Below are 23062 nucleotides of genomic sequence, written 5' to 3' on the forward strand. Positions count from 1 at the left end.
TTCCCTCCAGCTTCCAAAGCATTTCCTTTCTGATCTGCTGAATCAGCTGGAGGGGAAAAAGAATGGTGTTGCATTCCTATGATCAATCATATTTGATCCAGTGTAAGGGCTGGGTTCAGCCTTTCTTGGTGTTATCATTTGCCTTTGGTTTTCAATCATCTCTGCTTTCATTGTTTAGCAGTGAAACCTTTCAGGACAGCTATGGAATCTCTCTGCAGTTGTGCTGCTTAGCATGAGAATGGAAACAGGATATTCTTCTTCCTGCTTAATGGAAGTGATGTGCAATGTATTTGCCTCCTCTCTTACAGATTCTAGTAAGCATTTTTTAATGTGCTTTTTCCAATTTTCTGTTTTGCACATGTGTGAGTTGCATCCTTGCACAACTATTGCATCTTCTCACTCTCCAAACTTCTTCACAGAGCTGAATTATATTTTATTCTGTGGTACAGAATTCCTTTGGTTACATGTCTTGGGTTGTTTTTAAAACTTCTACCCTAATCATTGGCAAAAAAGGGGCTCTGTGACTACACGCATTATAGAGATAGAATTGCAGGCTTTTCAGAAGATAAATATAATTTGTAGAGAGTTTGGATCTAAAACAACAAAAAAGCAGATTAAAAACAGGCATTCCCAAATGTGTAAAGGACTGTACTAATCCCAGAAGACTTGAGAAGATTGTTTCCACAGATGGACATACCAAGTCCAAGTCTCTGATGGCCTGGAGATGGAACATCCTGGAATCTGAGGTCTAACCGTCCTGTGCATTTAACCCTACTCAACTTCCTCACCAATGTGCCCTAGGCAAAAATTATACTAAAAATGGAGCTTGGAAGTGCTATATATATTCTAGAAGAAAGCATATGATGAGACTGTCACAGTTTTTCAGAAATGAAGCATCAAAAACTCAGAAAACTGCCAACTGTGTAAAGGCATTGAAATCTAGTTTCAGAATCCAAGTGTTTCTCCTAATTTCAGAAGATGAAGCTAATTCAGGTCAGAATAGTGCAGGAGGTTGCAGTTTTGTTATTTTTTTCCCCTCTCAAATTGCAGAACTTTAAAATTCCTGCTTTAAATGTGAAACTACGAAGTCATGAATGTAATCTTTGTAGTTTAAGCCCTAAATGGTGTGCTTGCTGTGGGAAGTGCTGGAGGAAGCCTTCAGCAGCATATGTTATGTGAACTCTGTTTACAGAGAAGTCACCTCTTTTTATCTCTGGTGACAGACCTAAAAATGGCACTTGCTGAGGGACAGGGCTGAACAGCTCTGGAAAATCTTCTGTAGCTGTCCTCCTACAGAACTGTAAATAGGTATCCAAGCAGTAGACAAAGCTCTTTACGACATCTCCAGGCCCTATCCCTTTGTGTTTATGGAATTGCTGAGGCTGCAGAAAGAGATGCTGTTTCAGGAGCAGGAAAATTAACTGCTCAGGCAGAAATAAAGAGGAGCAAACTGCTGCTGGCCTCTGGAAGAAGGAAGGGGTCTAACCTGCAAGAGGGGGAAAAAGCTGCTGAGACCAGACTGGGAAGCAATATTCCCTCTTTTCAAGTTGCTGACCTCTCTGAGGGGCAAACATTGAAGCACTCTTCCTTATGCTATCTAGCTCTGTGTATTACGTAAGTTTCTTTCACCAGACAAGGCACTTCTGCTGCTTACAGCTCTTCACAGTGCTCAGGGTTCTCAGCTTTTCTCTCCCACGGATGTGCCATAGCCAGCTCTCTGCAAAACACACTTTCCCACAGTTACCTGGGTTGATGTGCTTTTTAATACTTTCAGACTTTTCACTCTGAAAGTTAGATGATTAGTCTGTCTCGAATTTTAGATAAACACTAAAGTGGTGTATTAAAGTGTGACTTTTCAGAGCATTAGTATCATGCTTGAGCAGTGCTGACAGCTGAGTTCTGGGCTTAGGTATTCAGAAAAGCATGGAGAGACTAAAATGTTGTAAAGAACTCCCAAAGGCTTATGCACAAAGTAGCTTCTCCAGGCTTCCAGAAAGCCTGAGACCTGAGTTTGCTTCTGCAGCCAAGCGATGAAGATCACAGGCCCTGAGCAGAGGTAGCAATCCTTGTATAGGAAAGGAGAAAAATATTCTATGTGGCTCTGAAAAGGCAAAATCAATATACTGGGCACCTCATTATAACAAGGAGGTCTCTGTGCCACAAGGTTTTGTTGTGACCTGGATGTTGATCACCAGCTGATTAATTAGCTGGCATAATTTCAAATTCCTTTATTTGATAAGGTGCAAGATTCATCACTTTTCCTTGTTAAACTCCTATGGTTGGTGATTGCCCAGCTGTCTAACTTTTCTGTGTTTCTCTGCAGGGCCTCTCTGCCCTCAAGGGAGTCAACAGCTCCCCTCAATTTAGTGTCATCTGCAAACTTCTTCGGTATCCCTTTCAGTTCCGCATCCAAGTCATTTATGAAGATGTGGAAGAGCACAGGGCCCAAGATGGAGCCCTGTGGAACCCCACTGGTGACAGGTCACCAGATTGGTGTCACTCCAGTCACTGTAACCCTTTGTGCCAGACCCATGAACCAGTTCCTCACCCATCCCATGATGTGTTTATCCACCTCTGTGCTGGACATTTTGTCCAGAAGGATCTGGTGAGAGACAGTATCAAAAGCTTTGCTAAAATCCAAGATTACATCAACTGGCTTTCCTTGATCAACTAGGTGGGTTTACCTTGTTGTAAAAGAAAATTAGGTTTGATAAGCAGGACTTTCCCCTCATGAAGCTGTGCTGGTTGCGAGTGATGACTGTGTCATCCTTCAGGTGTTTTTCAATAAGTTTCAGAATAATATTCTCCATAATTTTGCCAGTTATCGAAGAGACACTGACAGGCCTGTTTTTCCTGTAGTTTCCAAGTTCATCCTTGCACTTATTGAAAATAGGACCAATGTTTGCCAGCTGTCAGCTGGGACCTCTCCAGATTCCTATGACCGTTAAAAAGTCATTGAGTGAGACCTTGTGATGACATCAGCCAGCTCTTCAAGTATTCTTGGATGAGTTCTGTCAGGCCCCATAGGCTTAGAGGGATCCAGCTAGAACAGCAGATCCTGTGTACATTCAGGGATGACTGGGATCATAAAAGGTTTTAGTGGTCTTAAGAAGTTAAAATTTAACATTCTCAGCAAGGTATGGGTCCCTAAGAAGGGAAATGTCCGTGGTCTGTATTGAATGCCTTTCCAGAAGTTTCCTGATCTGGAGAGCTGTAGTAAGGTGTACCAGTGTTTCCTCTGCTGTTTGGTACAGCAACATGTTCTTCATTGCTGAGAGCTTGAATCTCTTTGGCTTGCCTAACAAGAGAAGAGTAGGAAAGAAAGAAAACCTTAGTTTGATTTACTATGAAGTTATTTAATCATTCAGTGTTATCAAAACTTTCAACACCCAGTGTATCTTGTTTCTCTATAATCTCTATCAAGAGCTTTGTGGAAGAACTCATGCATAATGTATGAAGTGTTTTTCTAGATTGTTTAAATAAGACTGAGCTATATTTTGCATATAAGCCAGTGTTAAACATTGAAAACATGGTGTAATTTTCTCAAAATCATGGCACTTATAGCAGAGAAAGGATTTTTCTGAAGATTTAAGGGAAAAACCAAGGATGTGACAGACCATGTTTTTGGTGCTGCTGTGATGAGCAGCAGCTGTTTACATCCTTCTTAGTTCTTGGTAGTTAAAACCCTCTGAGATCTTTGAGCTAGTCAGTGACAAGACAGCCATTCTTTCTCACCAGTATTTTTCTCATTGCTCTGCAACAGGAAGCTTCATCTTTTATCCATTGTTCATAATAATCTGTTGAATTATTTTGAGAATAATGCTTTTCTTCTAGGAGTGAATTACTCGAATTCTCAAAAAATGACCATTTCCTATGGTACAACTGTTTCCATTGGAGAGAAGACACTGCTGACTCTCTTCCAGGATGCTTATCCATTATTCACTGCCTTCTCTTTCAGCATTCTGCTGCTGGGGAAGTTAGGGCTCTTACCTGTGGAGAGAGAGCAAAGAGCTGCCTTTTCCTTACTATGCTCTGAGATACATCCTGCTTACCTAAGTTTATTCAGTCTTCCTAAAGTAATTATCAGGCAACAGAATCTGGTAAGAATTTTGACAGCAGAAGGCTAACAGTGTCACCACAAGACCACAGTCCTGAGGGTGGTAAGGAGTTGGGTGGGTCCTGTGCATCCCACATCCTGTGTCCTTCTTGGAGCATGGCTCCTGTCCCTAATTGTCCGTCCTTCCTGGTGGCTGCTCCATGGCCCAGCAAGGATTGTTACAGAGGGTTTCAAGTGTGGCAAAGAAGCTGCGAGAACCAGGTCTTTGTTTCCTCCTGAAGCTGGGTACAGTTGGACTCTGTAACTCCTCTGGGCAATTATGAAAATTATTGTTTGGGTAATTTCTGCCTCAACAGCCCCTTTCTGGGAATGTTGGTGTGCAGCTTAGAGGGTTTATTTCCTCAAGACAGATGCCAAGCCACAAGCATGGAAAATCTTAAAATCGGAGAAACCTCTGAGAGGTCAAGAATACTGTAAGTTTTTTCAGTCTGTCATCTAAAATGCTAGTGTAGCTCTGTGCCTTGACAGCTCTCCCAGTAACATTGAGTAAGGCGAGTTTTGGTTCTATCTCTTTTTTACCCAAAGCCGGCTGTGTCCTTACCTGCCCTCCCACCCCCAACCTCCTCTGTTCACCCAGATCCTGCAGTCTGTCTATCCGCCTCCTCTTTTTATCAGAACCCTTCCTCCTCCAGCTCCTGATGCCATATAGCAATGCTGCACGAAGAAATGTCTCTGTGAGAAGCCCTAGTGTGTATACTCTGTAGTGCCTTCTTTTGTGTTGCACATGCATGCTTTTTTTTCCCCCGTTTTTAGGGGTGTCACCATAGTTCCAACATCAAAACCATTCCCTGTTCCTCATCACAGATAATTCCATAAATGTATTTCCAGTGGCACTTTTTATTTTTCATAGCACTCCAACAGGAAATTAAAGCTTCCTAGTTTCAGAGATGCAGCTGTTCCTTGCTAATGTATCCCAAAATAATCCCAAAATTGAGGATGTGTTTGCTGTCTTCAAGTGTTCATACTTTTCAATCTGCTAAATTTGTTTTCTCTGCACTTTGACTTGCTGATTTGTAATTAAGTGTGAAATAGGTGCTTGTGTTCCTTTGAAGCAGGTGCTTCAAATTCAGGTTTAGAAAGTCCAATTTCAGTTCCTGTGCTTGAAAATGGGATATTTCAAAAAAAAAGGGAGCTTTCTCCTTGCCCAAAACCTGCCTTGCTCTCAGGTATTGCTTGTCTGCAGCTCTGCTTACAGCCTCACATGATGAGTGGGCTGTGTCTGTTCAGAAGTAAGCAGATAAACATGCTGTCCTCTGCTCACCTAACGCTGGCTCCCATGCCTTTTGGCAGTTTTAAAAAATAGACTGTTTACTTTTTTTTCTTGTTTTCACAGAGGAAAAACACTGTGCTATTTTATCTAGCGGAGACAAGATACCTCAAAGCAGTAGTAACTGTGTTGGTCTCCATGCAGGACCACACATGGCTCTGGTGGCCTCAGCACAGCAGTCTACAAAGACCAGAGAGCAGTGTCTGTGCTTGCATTTTTAATCAGGCGTCACTTGTCCCCGTTAAATAAGAGAAGACTTGCTAGAGGGAAGGCTTCCTCAAATGCCTTGCAAGAGCTCGATCATTTTCCATCTGGGCTACGTAAAATACGTCCTCTAGTCACACCATTCCCTGTGGTACAGCCTGGTGACTGGCAGCATGGCTGGGGCAGGCAGCAAACCTCCAGGTTGCACTCAGAAGGAGCCAGCAATTCACTTGAGTGTGCTGCTAACGGCCTGCCACTTCCCACTACAGAAAATTAAGCACGAAAGGTTGAAGGAGAGTAACATTAGTTTCAAGATATGCTACAATGTATTTGTGTACAGACTGTGAGGCTCACGCTTCTCTTCATGGGGAGCTACATTGGTCCTTTATACTCTTCTTTTTTTTACCTGCACTAAAGAGAGCAGGTTGTTAGGTCATCTAAAAATATCTTGCTTGCATGAGGTAGCGCTTACATCAAAATGGGTGTTTCAGAAAGTTAGAGAAACCCAGTGCTGCCAGGACAGAGAGGTAGCAATGTATACTTTAGGGGAATGTTAATAGGAGTCATCCACTGAAGTCCTTCTGACTTTGATTGGACAGTAAATCTGAGTGGAAATGTTGACTCTAAACACTGCAGTGGATGGGCAGGGGAGGGCATGTGGATTGAACTCAGAAAAACTAATTTTCCATTGCTTGGATAATCCCTTCAGAATCTGTTTTATGAGCAACAGGGAAAGATCCTATCTCTTTATTCATGCCTCTGTAGTGCCTGTGTTGGAGTGGAATGGGTGTCAGCAGACGAGTAGCTGTGCAAAGGCTGTTTCTATAACTGGTCAGCAGCTGATAGCTGTGAAGCTGAACCATTTAAATCTGTGCTAATACGCAGCACTTGGGATTTGTTCTAGAAAATTTATGCTGGAACTTATGAAACACCAGAATGGCAATATGCACTCAAACAGTCAGACGAATTGCAATATTCACAGTCCATTAAAGTCCAATAAAAAAATTCACTATCATTAAACTGGAAAAACAAAGGTCTGTGATAGATATCTGTTATTTTTCAATATAGTAAGCACAGCCTGCATCCAGTAGGACTTCAAAATTGTAAACTAATCTGGTGAACATATAGATGAATCTCTTCAAAACACAGTTTATGTTGCCTCACCATTTTCAAACCTCAGCAGGATACAGCCAACAATTCTCCGTCTTATATTTTATGGGTTCTTTTACAGACAACTGGGTTAGATCCAGATTACTGGCTCAGGCTGATACAAAATGATGATGTTGTAGCATCTAGTTTGTATTACAGGAGAATATGGATTTATTTATATTTTTACTCTATAGAGGATTGGCCATAGGCACTACATAACTTTCTGAATGTTTTCAGCTGAAAAGAACAGTTTTCATACCATACAGAGTGGAAGGTGGGGTGGGGGGAGTATTCAGTCACCTCCACAGACATCTGAAGTTGATTCTTTTATCAATAATGGCTCTATAAACTTTGTTCTATTGGAAAAATCAAATTACATATTTGCTGTTGGTTTTTTACTTACAGTATTTACACCTTTTTTTTTCTCTCTGAAGTAGAAAGGATGAGAATATTTTGCCTTTATGCCTCTCAGATGAAAACTGGCATTTCAAAAGCAAATTAGACACATGAGCGGGAACTAATGTGGTTGTTTTGTCATTTTCAGCCTGCTTACAGTGAGGTTTCTGTCTGATGGGCTGGTGAAAGGAATGCAAGGATGAATTGCTTGTCACCGTGTAATCTGTCAGTATAATTTGTCAACATATAATCTAAAGCAGCCTCTGGAGAAATAAGTACATGCTTTGTGGTTGCATTCATAATGAATTCAATGAAATGCAGATTTCATTCATATAAATTTCATTTATATTCATTTCATTCATATAAAGCCATGACAATCTAGCTGTAAGACTATGCTAATTGAAAAGATCTTTCTAATTTCAGGATGAAGTTTTTGTGAGCTAGTAGGGCTCTATGTAAAAAACATATTACACTGCTGAATTAAGGAAGAAAAGTACCTAGAAGCTTCCAGTATTGGTATTCAGTTGTTTTGCCCGTTCTCTTGCATTTCAGCACAGGTTGCACCACCTCTCAGAGTTCCAAGCCACTTTTTCCCCACCTGTCCCTGCCTGCTGCCTGTAATTTAGGGTGCGCCTCATGAGCTCCTCTGTGAAGTTTATGTAATTAAAATAACCTTTGCGGAGGAACAAAGAGCCATTCAGTTTGGGAACTTTGACTTGACTTTGCTTTTAGTGCACTGGTTTCCTCAATACAATGTAGAATCAAATAAGTAGCTGAGTGTGACAATAATGGTCCAGAAAATATATAAGATACTAGAGCCATAGAGTACACTAAGAGTAATGGGGAGAAAAGTAACCTGAATTTCTCACTCATGTCTTTGCTTCCACATTATAATGTGTGAAAGACAGCAGGAGCTTATATGCTGTTAGCCAGCAGGCATGGCCACCCCAAATACTGCCTATCACACTGGAACTTTTTAATACAGGGTCCAGAAATACATGGTGGGATTCTCATGCTGCTCTTCATAAGCCCCAAGCCAGAGAAGAAAAATGTGTTATAATTCTATAAGAGTCAGTCTGTGAACACTACAGTTCTCCTTCAAAGAAAGTAAATTCCTGGTACTGCCCAGTGTGCTTTTTGCTCACCATTTTATTTTTGTGAGCTCTAAATATAGTTCCCAAATGAAAAAGCTGTAATATTTTCAAGTGTAAGATAGAACAATGTGAGCTGATCAAAACTGGCATTGATACAGTCTCCCTCCCCTCTCTTGCTGTATGTTCCTGGCACCTTCTTTGCACCAGGCTGAGTGTTTTTCTGACTAAGCCGTGAGCCAAATTGGTAAAAATACACTCCCAAACTGCTGACCAAACATTTCCACCTCCTTTTGTCAATCGGATCTAGTGCTCATGTACTACATGCTGTGTTGATTCAGCCTTCAAAACCAATGAAATAAAAAACTCGTCTGTTTCTTTGTATTTGTCATACTAGTTTGGTTTCCCACAGGATCAGCAAGCTTGATCTTACCCCACTGCTGTGACCAATGCACAGGAGAGCTTGGGGAAGGGGAGGCAAAGGAGAATAGCTTTTTTTTTTTTTTTTTTTTTTTAGCAGAAACCTCTAACTAGAGAGGTTTAGGCTGAAGAGTGGTTCAGGATGGTCAAAATTGGTCTGAAGCCCTCTGAGAAACGGTCCAGCCTGTGCTTGGCTGCAAGAGTGCTGGCAAAGTGTGAGAGAATTGTCGTGCTGGGGAATTTCAGGGCTAAACCTTCTCTTGCTGATCACAAGGGCACTGGGTTCAGTTTCTGACACAGTGGTATAAGCCTAAAGTAACTCACTGTCCAAGTGGTTTAAGCTTACACTGAAAGTGTAGCCTCAGAGTCTAAAAACATGCAACTGATGAAAAGTGTACTGAATTGATACTTGTCCCATGGAATTGGGAACTGAAGTAGTTCAGAGAGCAGGTTCAGCTACTAATGATGGCTGGACTGGATTCCAGTTGAATTGGCTTGCATGAACTGGCTAGAATGTGCCTGCATGAACATTAGTGCTGGCTAGCACAGGAGAGAGAGCAGGGGAGAGGAGGACAAGGGTGTAGTAGCATAGGCTTAAATTGCAATGACATTTTGTACTGGAGTGAGCCAAGAAGCAGATTACATCTGTCCAGATGGGGAGACTTAATCAATGCAACTACAATCAGCCTAGACTGGAAAAAACAGTGGGAGCAGAAGGTGGAGACTGCACCACACGCTCCATGTTGAAATGGATTGGTGGCGAATGGGAGGAGGGTCTGGGGTGCTCTTTTCCCTTCTGTTTTAAGTAGTTGGCTTTGCTGGTTCAGAGGTATGAATTGTATGAAGCACTACCTGAAAAGTCTTCAAGGGATTACTCTGGGGCATGTAGATACAGTCCAGAGTGACATTTGTTCAAATCAGCTTTTGAGGAAGGTAAGGGATTTTCTTTTTGCTGGCCTTACCCAGCCCAGCTCATCCTGGAAACTCAGCACAGTTTCACAATTCTCAGCTGCCACATTGAGTGCCAAATGAAATTCAGTGCCTAATGTTGGGTGAGATGTTTCTTATAGCAGACAGTGATACTATACACAGTATACAGGCCATTCCCCAGGGGAATTCATGGCCTGTAAATGTGAAAAAGCTTCGTTTTCTTTAGATGTTACTTTACTTTTTTCATATTTTCATTCTGTTTCTCCTATGTTCTGTACAAGGCACAATATTCTTGTGATATTGTTGAGTCATGTGTTACTGCAGTTTCATGGCAGGAAAGCATGAATTTGATCTATTATTATTTTAGTTCTTCTCCTACATTGTGTATTTAGAATTTAGATTAATTACTGCAACTGGTCTTTAAATATTATTGTAATACAGGAACTAGGTGTAAATATTCAAATTGGTTCATCTAAAACTAAATTACTAAAAGCATGGCGTGCGACACTTGCTTTACTGATTAGTTCCAAAGGGACTGGCTAGGTGCTAAGGGTTTCTAAAACTCACAGCTGTGTTTACTCTCTGTAACTAAATAAGAGACCTAGAGACCAAACTAGAAACATGATGGGATTTGGAAGCTTGCATTTTTTTAAAATTTTTTTTTTACATTTGTTTTTAATATAAATATCAGCATAAGCCTATGATCACAGGGAAGCAGAGAAACGAAAGTGAAGCAATATTCTAGGTATTACTGAGTGATTGGAGCTTGCCTCAGTTTGTTACAACCATGAGCCCTGTAATTAAGTAGAATTCACACCAGCACAGAGGATTTCTGTAAAAGCCTTTGCTCCACACACGACCTACTTCAGGTCTCTGTGGAGGGCAGAAATTTGGCAAAACTGGTGAGGTTCTGCCCCAGACATAAATCCTTGATGAAAATCCCAGTTATAACATTCAGCCACTGGATGTCCTCATTTTCAAAGGCCTGCAAAGGTTCATCAGCTGGAAATCCACATGTTGTTGACAGTTTGCATTGCATAAAAATATTCTTGCATAAAAATATTCTGTGTGTAGTGGGTGTTGCTAAACTCCAAGCTTACCACCCATGTAGCAATGGAATCAGTTTCACTTAGCAAGGTAATTGAACTACTACTAGATGCAGAACATGTATTCTCAATTATCTTCTTTTCTCTTCTTTTCTTTTATTTTATCTTATTTTCTCGAATTTTGCCCGAGTTTTTGGGGTTTTTTTAATGACTTAGGTGTAATTTATGTAACACCTTGCTTTGCAGGACTTGCATTCCTAAACACTGAGAAGTTCACTACATTTCTTCCTTTTTCCAGTGCTACCTTTGCTGGAATTTACTGCAGTTTTTAGTGTGGTTTTGGACTGCAGCTTGGTTTTTTAAAGTTCTTGTGAATTCTCAAGGGTACATCCCTCTGCTTGCAGGAGTCCTGATTGTCTGATCCCACAAAGACTTTGTCAGGGTTAGGTAATCACATCATGTGTGCAGCAACACCTGCCCAGAGAGCTTAACTTTGCTTCCTCTCAGAATCATAGAATGGTTTGGGTTGGAAGAGACATCAAAGATCATCTAGTTCCAATCCACCGACATGGCCAGGGACACCTTTCACTAGACCAGGTTGCTCAGAGCCCCATCCAACCTGGCCTGCTTTCTCCTGCAGCTCATGAGCCATCATCACCCACCTTTCCTTTGCTGCAGGCTCGCCTGCCTGCACCGTCACAGAGGGCGTTCCTCAGCCCAAGCTTCCCCTGCAGCTAAAGCTCTCATCCAGTCTCCTCATTCTTGCAGCTCTAATGGCATCATCCTTATTGCCAAAACATTCCTGTCTTCTGATAATGATTTGACATTGCTTGTCAGACACCCTCCAACAACTTATAAAAATCTGAGCTGGCAGAAAGATTGACAATGGGCTGTCTGCAGTGCATGTGGGTTTCATGTTTGATCATGAAATGTGATACATTCACGAAAATCTGTACTGATGATTTTTTTCAGTTCGAAATTTCAAAGAAAAAGTCTACTTTTCTTAGCTTTCTGCCTTTTATTTCTTTAATTTAAGCTGCTCTTAAACCACATTGTCTTTCCATCAAGGCAGCAGCTTGTGCTCCCTAAACACTTGTTTGAAATTGTGAAAGCAGGTTTTACTGTGAGTAGAAGACAAACTCAGGAGAAAAAATTAAAGCTAGGCTTCTTTCCTTCATTAGGGAAACCCACCTTCTGGTCACACTTACACTAGGTACCTACCCTTCATGTACTAGGATGGTAGTTTTGTTCTTACCAGGCTGGTGCATGAGGCACATCTCCAGCACGAGTCAGCCCCTGTAGCTGCTGAAGTCTCCCAAGATGACTGATGCCAGATATGCTTTTATTTATCTCCCCACTCAGTGGTTCCGCATCAGGTGAGTGCTTCAGAAAAAGAGATGAACATGTCATATTTCCACACACAGCTCTGCAGGACTGGTAGATCCTCATGGAAAGTTGCTCACCCCCTGTGCATTCTTTCATGCCCACTGTGGAAAGGGAGGTGTGCCCAGAGTTGCTCAGGTGGGCAGAAACAGCTCCTGATAGGACTCTCAGTCCTAGGATTTCCTCCAGCTCAGTTACTGTGCTGATTTCTGGACTCTGGAACAAGCCTAACATTAATGTGAAAGATTCAGAAGATGGAAGACACAGAGAAAACCACCATGGGCAGATCTGGATGATACAATTCCTGTCACAATGCTGTTACCTCAGTCCCAAGTATGTGCTGATATTTCCATAACAGGGAGAAGAGCCAAGTGTGATAGGAGCAGACCGCTCTGCAGACACGGTGAGGAGCAAAGAGCAGCTTCTGAAGAGGATGTGTGTTGCAGGACTTCTCCAGAGCTGCCAGCAGCTGAGGAGCCAGGAAATGGTTGACTGGAAATGAGCTCTCTCCACTCCTGGAGACTAACTTGGCTGTAGGAGTGAATCAAAAAAGTCATATCCCTGCCCTAGAAACTGTGATACTAGTCTGAAATTTGCTCACCTTAGGCTAAATGATCGTCTCTCAGAAAACACAGCTTCTAAACTGCTTAGGAACTGGTGACAGCCTGCAGACTGCTCAGCCTTCACCCTCTAGGAGAAGACTTACTGATCCCTTTCTGTCATTCTGAAGGTCATTGTGGGCCATGCGAACAGTGGTGGCAAATACAGACGAAGAAGAAATGGAATTGGAGTCCCACATCTATGTACTGAGGCTGGACACTTCCACTTTTCCCTCCGGCACTCATGGCCATCCTTGGAGAGCTGAAGCCTGCTGTGATTTTGCAGGGATCTACCTACTCTTTTCTCTTGTGGCTTTTGAAGAGCTCTTTGGAAAATGTCAGGTGCTGCTTTTAGAGATTGTAAAACTGGAGATTTAACTTGGAGTGATGAAAAGAGATTAAAGGTTTTGCAAGCGGCAAACCCTAGATTTATAGCAAACACAGAGGATTTTGCTTCTTCAGTACAAAAGCCCAGATGCAGCTCAAAATCAATAATTGATCTATGTGCATTTACAGATACATCTACATTCATTCAGGCTAGGAAACCTTATTCCTGGGTGCTTATTTTCCTTTTAAGCAGCTTGTACTCAGGCTGCCTGCAAATGTATCTGTTCATCAAGTGGGCAACACCTAGTCCTTCTAGAAATAAGCCAGGGACATTTTTTTCTACAGGGAGCCACGAGTAGGACTGGAAAGACAGATGGAAGCTGCTGAACTGTTACACAGCTTGTTAGGGAAGCGCAGAGCCTTTTAAAGCTGAGGCTGCAGCCAGGATTTACCTCTTGAGAAATGGCAGCAATCCCCAAAGTAAGTAGCTTGCATGGGCTACAAATCTGCCTCAAAATAAGGAAATAAGTAGCATGGATGCAGCCTTTCTATTTCAGCTGAGATACTATAATATGGGATGAGGCTGAGCAAACATATTGTGACTCTCCCGTTTGGTGCTCTGTGTCCCAGATCGCTGACTGTGCAGCCACACCAAGCTGTGCGTCACACATCTGTATTCCTTATATAGCTAAAAATTCCAGCTATGTTAACAACAGATCTGTGAGGAATTTCATTTTTGTTTCAGCTGGGTAATGAACCAGTGTCTTGCTCTGGCTGGATGCTTGATGCAGCACCTGGACAGCCTGGGCAGCATGATGCAGTCCATGGAGGATTTGGGGGATTTTTAGCTGCTAAATACTAGGCTTATTAGATGCACATGCTTCTGGGCCTTTGTGAACTGATTTTTAAGTTTTTTTTTTTAAAGGAATCTTGGACAAATTTCATGGTTGTGGCAGCAAAAGGCCCACTGGTGGCAGGAGGCTGAGCTTGCTGCTTTCTGGTAAAAAGGCTCTTTTTCTTCCAAACCAAACAGTCATAGCAACAAAACTATGTGCATCTTTTCAATCTTTACATCTGGTAAATGTATTCTTAGAAGCAAATGATCATTTTAGCTAAAATTTTCTTAAGAATACCTGGGTCTGAGCCAGACATGTAAGGCAGAAGACATCATCCTGACAGCTGGAGTTTAGGGAGGTTGCAAGCAAGTAGAAACTAGATCTTATGAAAAGAAGTACTGGCCAGCTAAGGATGGAGATTATCATCTCTTCCCATTGCTTCTGATGACAGAAAGACAAAAGGTGCCCTTCTGCTTCCTAGGGATGTTTCCAAACTGAAGAAAGGGTCTTTGTTTTTGGTGAGGGGGATTTTGGCTGAGGAAAGTTAGCAGGGAAGCAGAGATCTGAAGCCTACAGCAGCTTGGCATTGTGTGTGAGGTGGCAGTTGCCCATTTGGTGCTAAGTGTGCCTCCAGAAGCTAGAAAAGGCAAGATGCTTTTGGTTTTGGCTTTATTTATAGCTGTTGTGTACTCTCAACTTCCTGTTTTCAGCTTGCAGTCCTGAGATTAATTAAGCTTAATAAATTAGAGCTTCCCACCTTCCAGAAAATAAATTATGTGATCTCATGGTGGTCCTGTAGGAGATGCACAGGGATGAAATGGGAGACAAAAGAATCAAGGAAAAACTGCATCACACAGCTATGTCTGTATTAGGCCCAACATCTGTATCCTGGAATCAGATTTCTGCTGAGATTTTGCTTGAGGGCAGCTTGTCCTTCCTTCCTGCTGTACATCTTGTGGGTGAGCCACAAGATGACCATGGCTGTGTTGGGAAAGTTGGAGGAAAAGCGACATACAGGAAAAGGGGCCCTGGGTGGGCTCCGTTTCTTTGGGGTAGCCCATGTCCCAGCAGCACTTCTACCTGGGGACAATGCCATCTGTACAGCTCCTGAACCTGAAAGCACTGATGTATCTGAAAAGCCTAAACAAAGCAAGCCCATGGCAAGGAATGGAAGATGAGAAGTCAAGCCTCTGCCACAAGCCAGGAGCCTGGCGCCATGCACAGTAGAGTGGTATGGACAGCTAGGCTGCGAAATTACAGCCAAAATTACAAGCTGCTGCTTGCCAACTGTGTGGCTGGAAGGAGCACGCCAGAGCAGACTGGGTTTCCCTCTCACCCTTGTCTGGCCTCCTGTCAGTCTATGCCTCTGCAAAGTGTCTGGACAATGTGCTAAAAACTGGAAATAGAAATACAGAATTAAAAACTTGAATAAAATGTTCAGGTTCAAGGTCTGTGTTTCTCTGATGGTTGAAAAATTAGTGGGCATTTCATAATTAAAGCTGAGCAGTATCTACAGTGGGTGATGGTGTTTCCATGCCATGATTCCCACCAATGGGCATGACAAGGTGTATATTGCACCTCTGGGTTGGCTGGAAGAAGCCTATTTTTGAAGCACCAGGTCCTTTTCCGGTCCACACATTTTCAGGTCATCTCATTTCACATTTGCAGTCATCTCACATCTTCCCATAATCAAGTTAATTTCAATACTTTCTTCCAACACAAAAAAGTCTTAACACATGGTACCCTGGAAAACCTCTCACTGACGCCGTCGGAGCATGCCCTCGGCAGATGTTGCTGCAATGTGGCTGCTGGTAAACGGTTTGGTGCTGGCTCCTCGTAGGAGGGAGCACATCCCAACCTGTTAGATGGATGAGCTGGCACTGCCCAGGGCCAGAGAAGGAGAGAGGGGTCTTTGTGTGGGTTCCACGAGCTTTTTTTCTTCTGAAGGGTCCCCAGAGAAAAACCACAAAAATGGAATGGTCCAGGGTTCTTATAGTAAGGGAATAGGGGTGGGGAAAAGGGAAATAACCAATGGGGTACAACAAGAGGGGTGGAATCTTTTAAACAACAACCAATGGGAATAACATGGAGGCGGGAGTTAGGTCAGGGAGCCAATGGGGGTGTCAAACTTGCCAGAACCTTCTAGAAAGGGGTGGTGGCCTCAGACCTCAGATCTGCCCATGGATCCACCCCCACATCCCTCCTCGGGTCTGCCCTCATCCTGCCATTGGAGGGCTAGAGTCTTGTGGGCATTTGATTGCCACAGCCCATTGATGGGCTGGGCCACTGCAGCATCTCATCAAATGGCCAAGGATGGGATAGTTCAGTGTGAAGGGACCTACAGTGATCATCTAGCTGAGCTGCTGGGCTGGTGGATGTTCCTTGCAGTTAGGAGTTTGCTGAAGGGTCACATTTGCTTTCCATTCACTCCTTCTGTTTGCCTGCAGAGCTTCAGAGGTGCCTGCATGGACTTCTAGTTCTGTTTGCCAAGTGTTTACTTGACCTAAATTCTTTTGAAAACCATCATTTGTGACAACTTAGCACAGGCTTTACAGAACTGGGTAGCTGATTAATAAGCACTGTGACCTGGACTCACAAGCTCTGACATTTCACAAACAGTACAGGCAGGTTTTTTTCAATTTTATTTATTTTTAAATGTTACTGGTTTCTTAAACTGTATTTTTTTCTAACTGTATGATTGAACTGTTGTATATATGTCCTAAATTGCTACTTCATCTTTCAGTCCTCAGCATAACATCTCTCCAGAAAGGTATTTAATTCTGAAGACAGTCGTGATTCTCACAGAGTAGCTACATCATACCAGGCAACTCACTGGATTCAGATGTCTGCTTTTAATGCCAGTTGTTATTGTGACATGATTAAAAGCAGAAAAAATATTTTAGCTGGTGCAGCTACTTACTACAATTTTTGTTTTTGGGATTCCAAATAATTTCTGGTTATATTTTATTTATCCTTGGTCTGATTCCTTAAATAAGCAACTTTCAGAGTTTATTTCCTCTTGCTCTAAGGAGAAATGTCAGAAATTTCTTCATTCTTTTTACTGAAGACCAGTAATACTTTTATAACATAGTATTTTATAATTTGAATTTAAAAAAATCTTCTGTAGTAAAATTCATTGAAGTACAGCTGTCCAATTAACATGCATTTATATGAGGTAATAGAGGAAATTAGTGAAGGGCAGACTCAACATTAAACTTGCATTTATGAATGCCAAATGTGGCATTGTGTGTGTGCAGTTGTGGATAACACCCCATTTGACTATTGTAAGGGCATTAAATTCCCTTTCAGCTGAGAGGAAGAAAAAAATAAGAAACCACTTACCAAAAAAAAAAGTTTAAAACAATTATGAATCAGTCAAAATACATTTAATTGTTGTAAAATTTACATTAGCCCTGGTGCTATCTGCTTCTACCTCCTCTCTGTAAAACGTGCTCCAGGTCCATCAATCAGTCCATGAAATGATGGGCTGTAAGAATACTCCTGATACGGGTTCTTGATGTGCCAAGTGGTGTTCCTTATTGCTACCCTTGCACTGGTGGGAACCACCAGCTCAGCCTCCCCAACAGAGATGGGACCTCCTGACCCTCGCAGTGCTTAAAGCCCACTGGCAGCTGGGGATCTCTCATCACTCAGCCAAAAGAGATCATGAAATGAAGGTGAGGCTTAATGCCTACCCAAATCCTCAGGCTGGGCTGATAGGCAGGGTGACCTACCTTGTGCTTGTAACTGCCTTTTTACTTCATGCTAAATCCAGCAGCGTGGTTGTTTCTGCTGGCCATAGGAAATGAGCACCAAACTATATCCTGTCAAGGATTAGTTCCATCATGACGTTGATTTGAAAAAATAAACATAGACCTGAATTCATGTCTCTACTTGTTCTCTTCACAGTATTTGGAGAAGGAAAATTTGCTGTGAGAGGTTGTACTGAACCAGCTGAAAACAGCAAAAACCTGGAAGAATGGTTGGGACCCAGCATCTATCCATCAGCTGTGACAGCCAGCCCAGCAATTGGGAGACGAAAAAAAGAAGGAAGGAAAAAGCTCGTCCTGGCTGCCAGAATATGTCTTTTCCTTATTTGCGAGAACACATCAATTTGTTCTTCTGGCCAAAGAAGATGAGGGGTGTCAGCCCTTGAAAGATGGTGTGAAATATGAAACTATTGGATACAATGCAACCACATATGACTGGCCACTCCTTACAAACCAAACTGAAGCAAGTAGGATTAAATCAAAGTAATACCTCATGTGATTACAGCTCATTGTGTTCAAATAAAAGCTGACGTTAACATGAATGATTTGTTTGGTGGTGGGGGTGGAGAGGATAGGAGATGCTACAGCTTCTGCTCTCAGTGATTGCTATTTATAACACTGTAAAACCACAGTGAACGTGTTAAGTGCGCTGCCACGAGCGTGTGCCGCTTCAGCTTGGTATTATGGCTAAAATAATTGATTGCAGCTCTTAGATGTTATTGTACTAGTAATACATCATGTGATTCTCTATCAGTAATTCTAGGTATACAAAAACCTTGTAGATGTGGTGGTGCCTGTGACGATTAAACTGTAATTTGTAAATGTAGCTGTGTAATCAGTATGGGAACACTTTATAGTCACATCTACCTGCTGTATTTACAGCCCTCCTCTAAACAATTTACATAGAAATGAAGAGCAAATGAGACCAGAATCCTCAGCCAGCAAAACTGAGCAAAGAGAAGTATGTCAGTGCTAATTACCTCCAGCACCCTGCCGGGGCTGGCTCTCAGCAGCTCTGCAGGCTGTAATACAGTTACTGTGGGTTCAGTAGTATTCCTGTCTAATTTGCTCAGAGGTGCTGGGTAACTAATCTTCCAGCAGAAATACAGTGCTACTTAAATTATTTTCCCCAAAACTAGTCGTACTTGGGTCTTTCTGTCTTCATACTCTTCTTGTTTTGCCCTGGATTCTCTGTGCTATATAACTGTATCTCTTTATAGCAAGGCTTAGAAATCTGGGGGAAGGAAGAAGTCCTGAATGCAGAAGGAGGCTTCAGGAAATTGGCCTGCTTTATTTTTATCTGCTTTTAAAAAAAAAATATTATTATTATTCATTGTACTTTTCCGAGTGTTAATTTACGTGGATTTTGAACTATGAGCTTTATGAACTACTTAAACCATGCTGATGCAAAATCTATTTCTATCCATTCTGTATGTTTTCTCTCTATCCCACAATGTGCTTTACTATTAAATTCTGATTATTCTGAATATTACTGCTTTCCTTGTAGCAGCACTAACCTCCTCTGCACTCACTCAAGCCCATGGATATCCTTGCTCTAGGCCTATTTATAAGAGTCTCAACTTGAAACTTGGCATTGTTTGCTTGAATTGCCTTTTGACAAGCCAGAAAGCAATTCTGTCTGAGCCATGCTGAAGAGGGAGAGCTGCAGCATGACCTTGCTCTTGCTTCTTTCAAACCATAACTTTCAGGAACACTCCTGAGATCAGTCCAGCCTTATCTGTATTTTACTTTTCATTGTCTGAATTCTTTATAAGTCACATAGAGCTAATTTTTTGTTCAGGATCACACAGGATGATGGTATCTAGCAAGAGAAATTGAGATTTTCAGCACTGAAGCTCTTGGCTATGTTCCCAGACCAGGCTGGTAGTGACTGAAAGATAGCTCTTTGTTTGATGGACTGTAAGACATTAATTTTTTGGTCATGGCCAGTCTCCCAAGTTTCAACTAAGAAGTGACTGTCTGTATAACTGGTACCCCTGGTGTCATTCCCAACAGAGAGCCCTGGAAGCACTGAACTGTTCAGCAGGGGGATCTCTTGCACTCAACACAACTCGGCTGGCAATGCCATGCAGGAGAGTTTGCCCACCTCCTGCTGTGTATGTCCTGCAAATAACTGGGGCTGCAACCTTTGTTTATGAGCACTTTAACACTATTTAACGGGGGCAACAGTGACTGTCACAAACCCTGATGTGGGTTGCCTGATCACAACGCGAATAGCAGGAAGATACGTGAACTGTGGTATCACAGAGAGCAGATTTAATCTATTCCCCTCCGAATCAGAGCTGGTAGAAGTCTGACCTTATCTGCACAAGGCTGAAGAAAGCAGTCGGCTGGGAAAGAAGCACAAAGCTGCTCCCCACACTCATTTACTCCTCCTGCAGAAGAGGTAGTGGCTTTACCTCTCATCAAATGGCAGCTGGAGCTAAGTAATCCCCCTGCAGGACTGCGAGAGCAGCACACCTTAATTCCTTCTGCACCTGAGCCACACCTTAGCTTGCTATGGAAATGTGTAATGCAGCAGGACTGCTGCTATCAGAGAGGGCAATACTGCTTTGACCCCTGGGGGACACAGTTGCCCCAAGTAATAAGGTTGTCAGATATGTGTTAGTATGAATTCTAGCAACTTGCTGTCCTCCTTTCTCACAACTTGCATGCCTGGCTATAGCTTCTAGTTACTGTATTGTATCACAATTCTCTTTTCTCACTCTTTTTTCAAGACCTCTCCCACCAAAACTTGTCCCAAAGGAGGTCTCTTCTTCATTTAAGGAAGGTTTTGTTATTGCTGCTATTTCTTAGTGCAGAGGAACCCCAGAGACCAATAACTTATTACACTGACCAAAGCTGAACAGGTTTACTTTCTTGGGAAGTTGCTTTCTGCTGTGAGAATACTGTTTCCTCAAGAATGGCACTGGCTTGCCTTTTGACTTCTTCGATGCCTATTTCCATACCATAACTTCATGCTATATCTTCACCTGTGCAGTGGGCCAGGGGCACTAGCACTGATTTAACATCCTAAGCTTCCAAGGATTTTATCAAAGATCCTATGACAGTAGCTGTCCACCTTAGAGAAGCGAAAAATCTTTATATTGAGGGTCAGCTGGCGAAGGCAGATCTCATAAATAAGTATTAAGCTCTCTTGCCATCACTCTGTCCCCTGGACTCCCTGACACTCATGAGAAGCGTGCAAATACGTTGACTCATACTTCATTGAAGTACACAGACTCACCCGACTGATAGTCACCCTCCTGTTACTGCCTAGACTTGTCACAGTGAGGCGCAGTCATGAGACACATGACAGCATCTGCAGAAATGACATCTCATGTCAGACTTTGTGTCCATGTCATGCACGGAAGGCTCAAGCTGTTTACAAGCATCTGAGACAGATCAGTGTAAGTCCTCTTTGTCTGGAGGGCATGCTGGGCATTTCTCCCAAATGGCACAGAGGACGGTGGGACAGAGAGCAGCATAAGCTGGCAAGAGAACCTTTCCACTGAGGGCACTGCTAGAGTTCTTGTCTGTTGTCAGACTCAGCTGTGGGACAATGTGGATGCTTCCAGAAAACAGAAGATGGACATGACGTCCTGAGGTGCCATTGACCAGTCTGTTTTTAGAGCTGAAGTTCAGGAGTCAATGCGTTCATCCTTCTGTTTGGCAATTAAGCAAGTCACGTTGTTCTCCAGCTTCACATGCTTTGACTTATCTCGTCCCCATGATGTAGTCCTTTGTAGTGCTACATGTCCTAGGTAAGCTGGGGACAGTCAGCTGCAGCCCTCCTTTGTTCATGTGCCCTGGTGCATGGCTCCTCTGTAGTCTCACTTCTTCAGAGGGTTCCCTAGGAACAGAGGCACTGAGGTCACTGAATTTAGGCAAAGCAATCTTGGCAGCAAATCTCAGTTGGTCACAGAGGCTTGTGAACACTTTGAGCCTTAAATCTGCCTCAGTATTTGTTCAGTTGGTCTCTGCTGAGCCTCCACGTTCCCTGCATCTGGTTCAATACCTCCAGTGTCAGATATTGGGTTGGAGCTGCCATGAGAAGATTTATTTTCTGAACCTGGCTCCTCTGCCTGGCATCTGGGAGGACCAGTCTCACCAACAGCTGCAAGAAGTGCATCTGAAGCACCTGGCTGGTCACTGGTTGGGACTCACAAACTGTGATGGAGATGGTCCTCCTCATCTCCACCTCTAAAATCTGCTGGGCAGCTTCCTGCATCCCTGTCTTTGCCAAGCTCTGCCAACGCACAAGAAGTTCATTTGATTTTCTCCTGTCAAAGTTATCTAATCTCCTGCTGCGGGGCTGGGAAGGCTTGGGAGTGCTGGTGTGTGCCTGTCCTGTTTCTGAGCACATGTGAACGCATTTTTGAATGCTCTGCTGTAATTACTGAATACATTGATGGAAGTAAGAATCTATTGGTTCTGACGGCTCTTTTTAAAAGGTATTTATAGGAAGAAGTTAACATTTTTAAGGTTTCTTGTTTTGTAGGTCTGCAAAGAGTAACAGCACACAAGCACCTAAAATGTCCTTTTAAAAACCAAAAAATAGGCAGATCACTCCAATTCCCACAGAAATTTAACAAGCTAAGCTTGCAAGATTTATCAGCTAATTTAAGAAGAACCTAACAATAAATACATTGCGACTTTGTAAGATTAAGTATTGTCAGTGCTATGCAGGGATTGAAGAACAGAGACTATTACAATAAACTCCCCCTCTCCCCTATTTCTATACCTGCACCCAATTATAATTATGCAAGAAATTAGAAATATTTCAAGAGCAGCTCTGATGTTAACTGCCTGTTTTCGAAAAGTATTTTGTGTTGCTGTGTAGATTACAAAATTGCTATTATGCAACCAGAAAGACGAGATCCTTTGAGACTGTTTTGCTATCGGAGCTCAGGAGCACATCGCCCCACTCACAGGGGTGTGGAGTGGGACTGCCGGAGCCCAGAGCCGGTGGACAGGGGCAGAGGACTGCTGGGGTATTTGTGTTTGCTAACCCTTGTGACCTTACAATTGCCCATTGGAAAGTGGATTAAAAAAAAAAAAACGTGTTTCAGACAGTCTTGAGGATTTTTTTTTTTTTAATGTTAGACCAATGCAATTTGAGAGGGAAAACATTACCCACGGCCACGCACCTAGAGTGCGTTCCGTACATTTTATTGTGTTACTTTCCAGACAGTGTTCTAACAACTGGAAAGAAGCTGTGAGCGTGGTCTGCGCACGCTCCCGCTCGGTATTCCCGAGCGCCTCAGGTAGGGATCGGCACGTCCCAGAGTCGGTAAAATGAGCGTCCCAAGCCGCTCCCCGGCACTCCCGGTCACCACAGCAGCTCCCGCACACCGCGGGGCGATGGCAGAGCCCGCCCGAGGCGGCTGCCGGCCCGGCCGCTGCTGAGGAAGCCGCGCCCCGCCAGCCCCCCGGGCAGAGGGGAGCAGTGCGAGCCCCCGCTTCCCGACCAGCACTTTACGCTTCCAGCCGGGGGAAACTCCGTGCCGGCGCCGTTTTTTTTTTT

General features: G+C 42.9%; 1 protein-coding gene across 1 annotated transcript in view; it reads left to right on the plus strand.

The window, feature by feature from the left end:
- LOC121659366 (elongin-A2-like) overlaps positions 1-22606 on the plus strand; it is a 50721-nt gene extending 28115 nt beyond the window's left edge. The window contains exon 12 of the mRNA XM_042017369.1: positions 17675-22606. Within this exon, the coding sequence (XP_041873303.1) occupies positions 17675-17904 (230 nt within the window). The 3' untranslated portion in view covers positions 17905-22606. The remainder of the gene's footprint in view (positions 1-17674) is intronic.
- Positions 22607-23062: the final 456 nt, after the last annotated feature.

This window comes from Corvus kubaryi, unplaced genomic scaffold (assembly GCF_017639235.1).
Source record: "Corvus kubaryi isolate FWS band 111438036 unplaced genomic scaffold, C.kubaryi_AGA036_p1.0 split3-73, whole genome shotgun sequence".
Taxonomy (NCBI): Eukaryota; Metazoa; Chordata; class Aves; order Passeriformes; family Corvidae; genus Corvus; species Corvus kubaryi.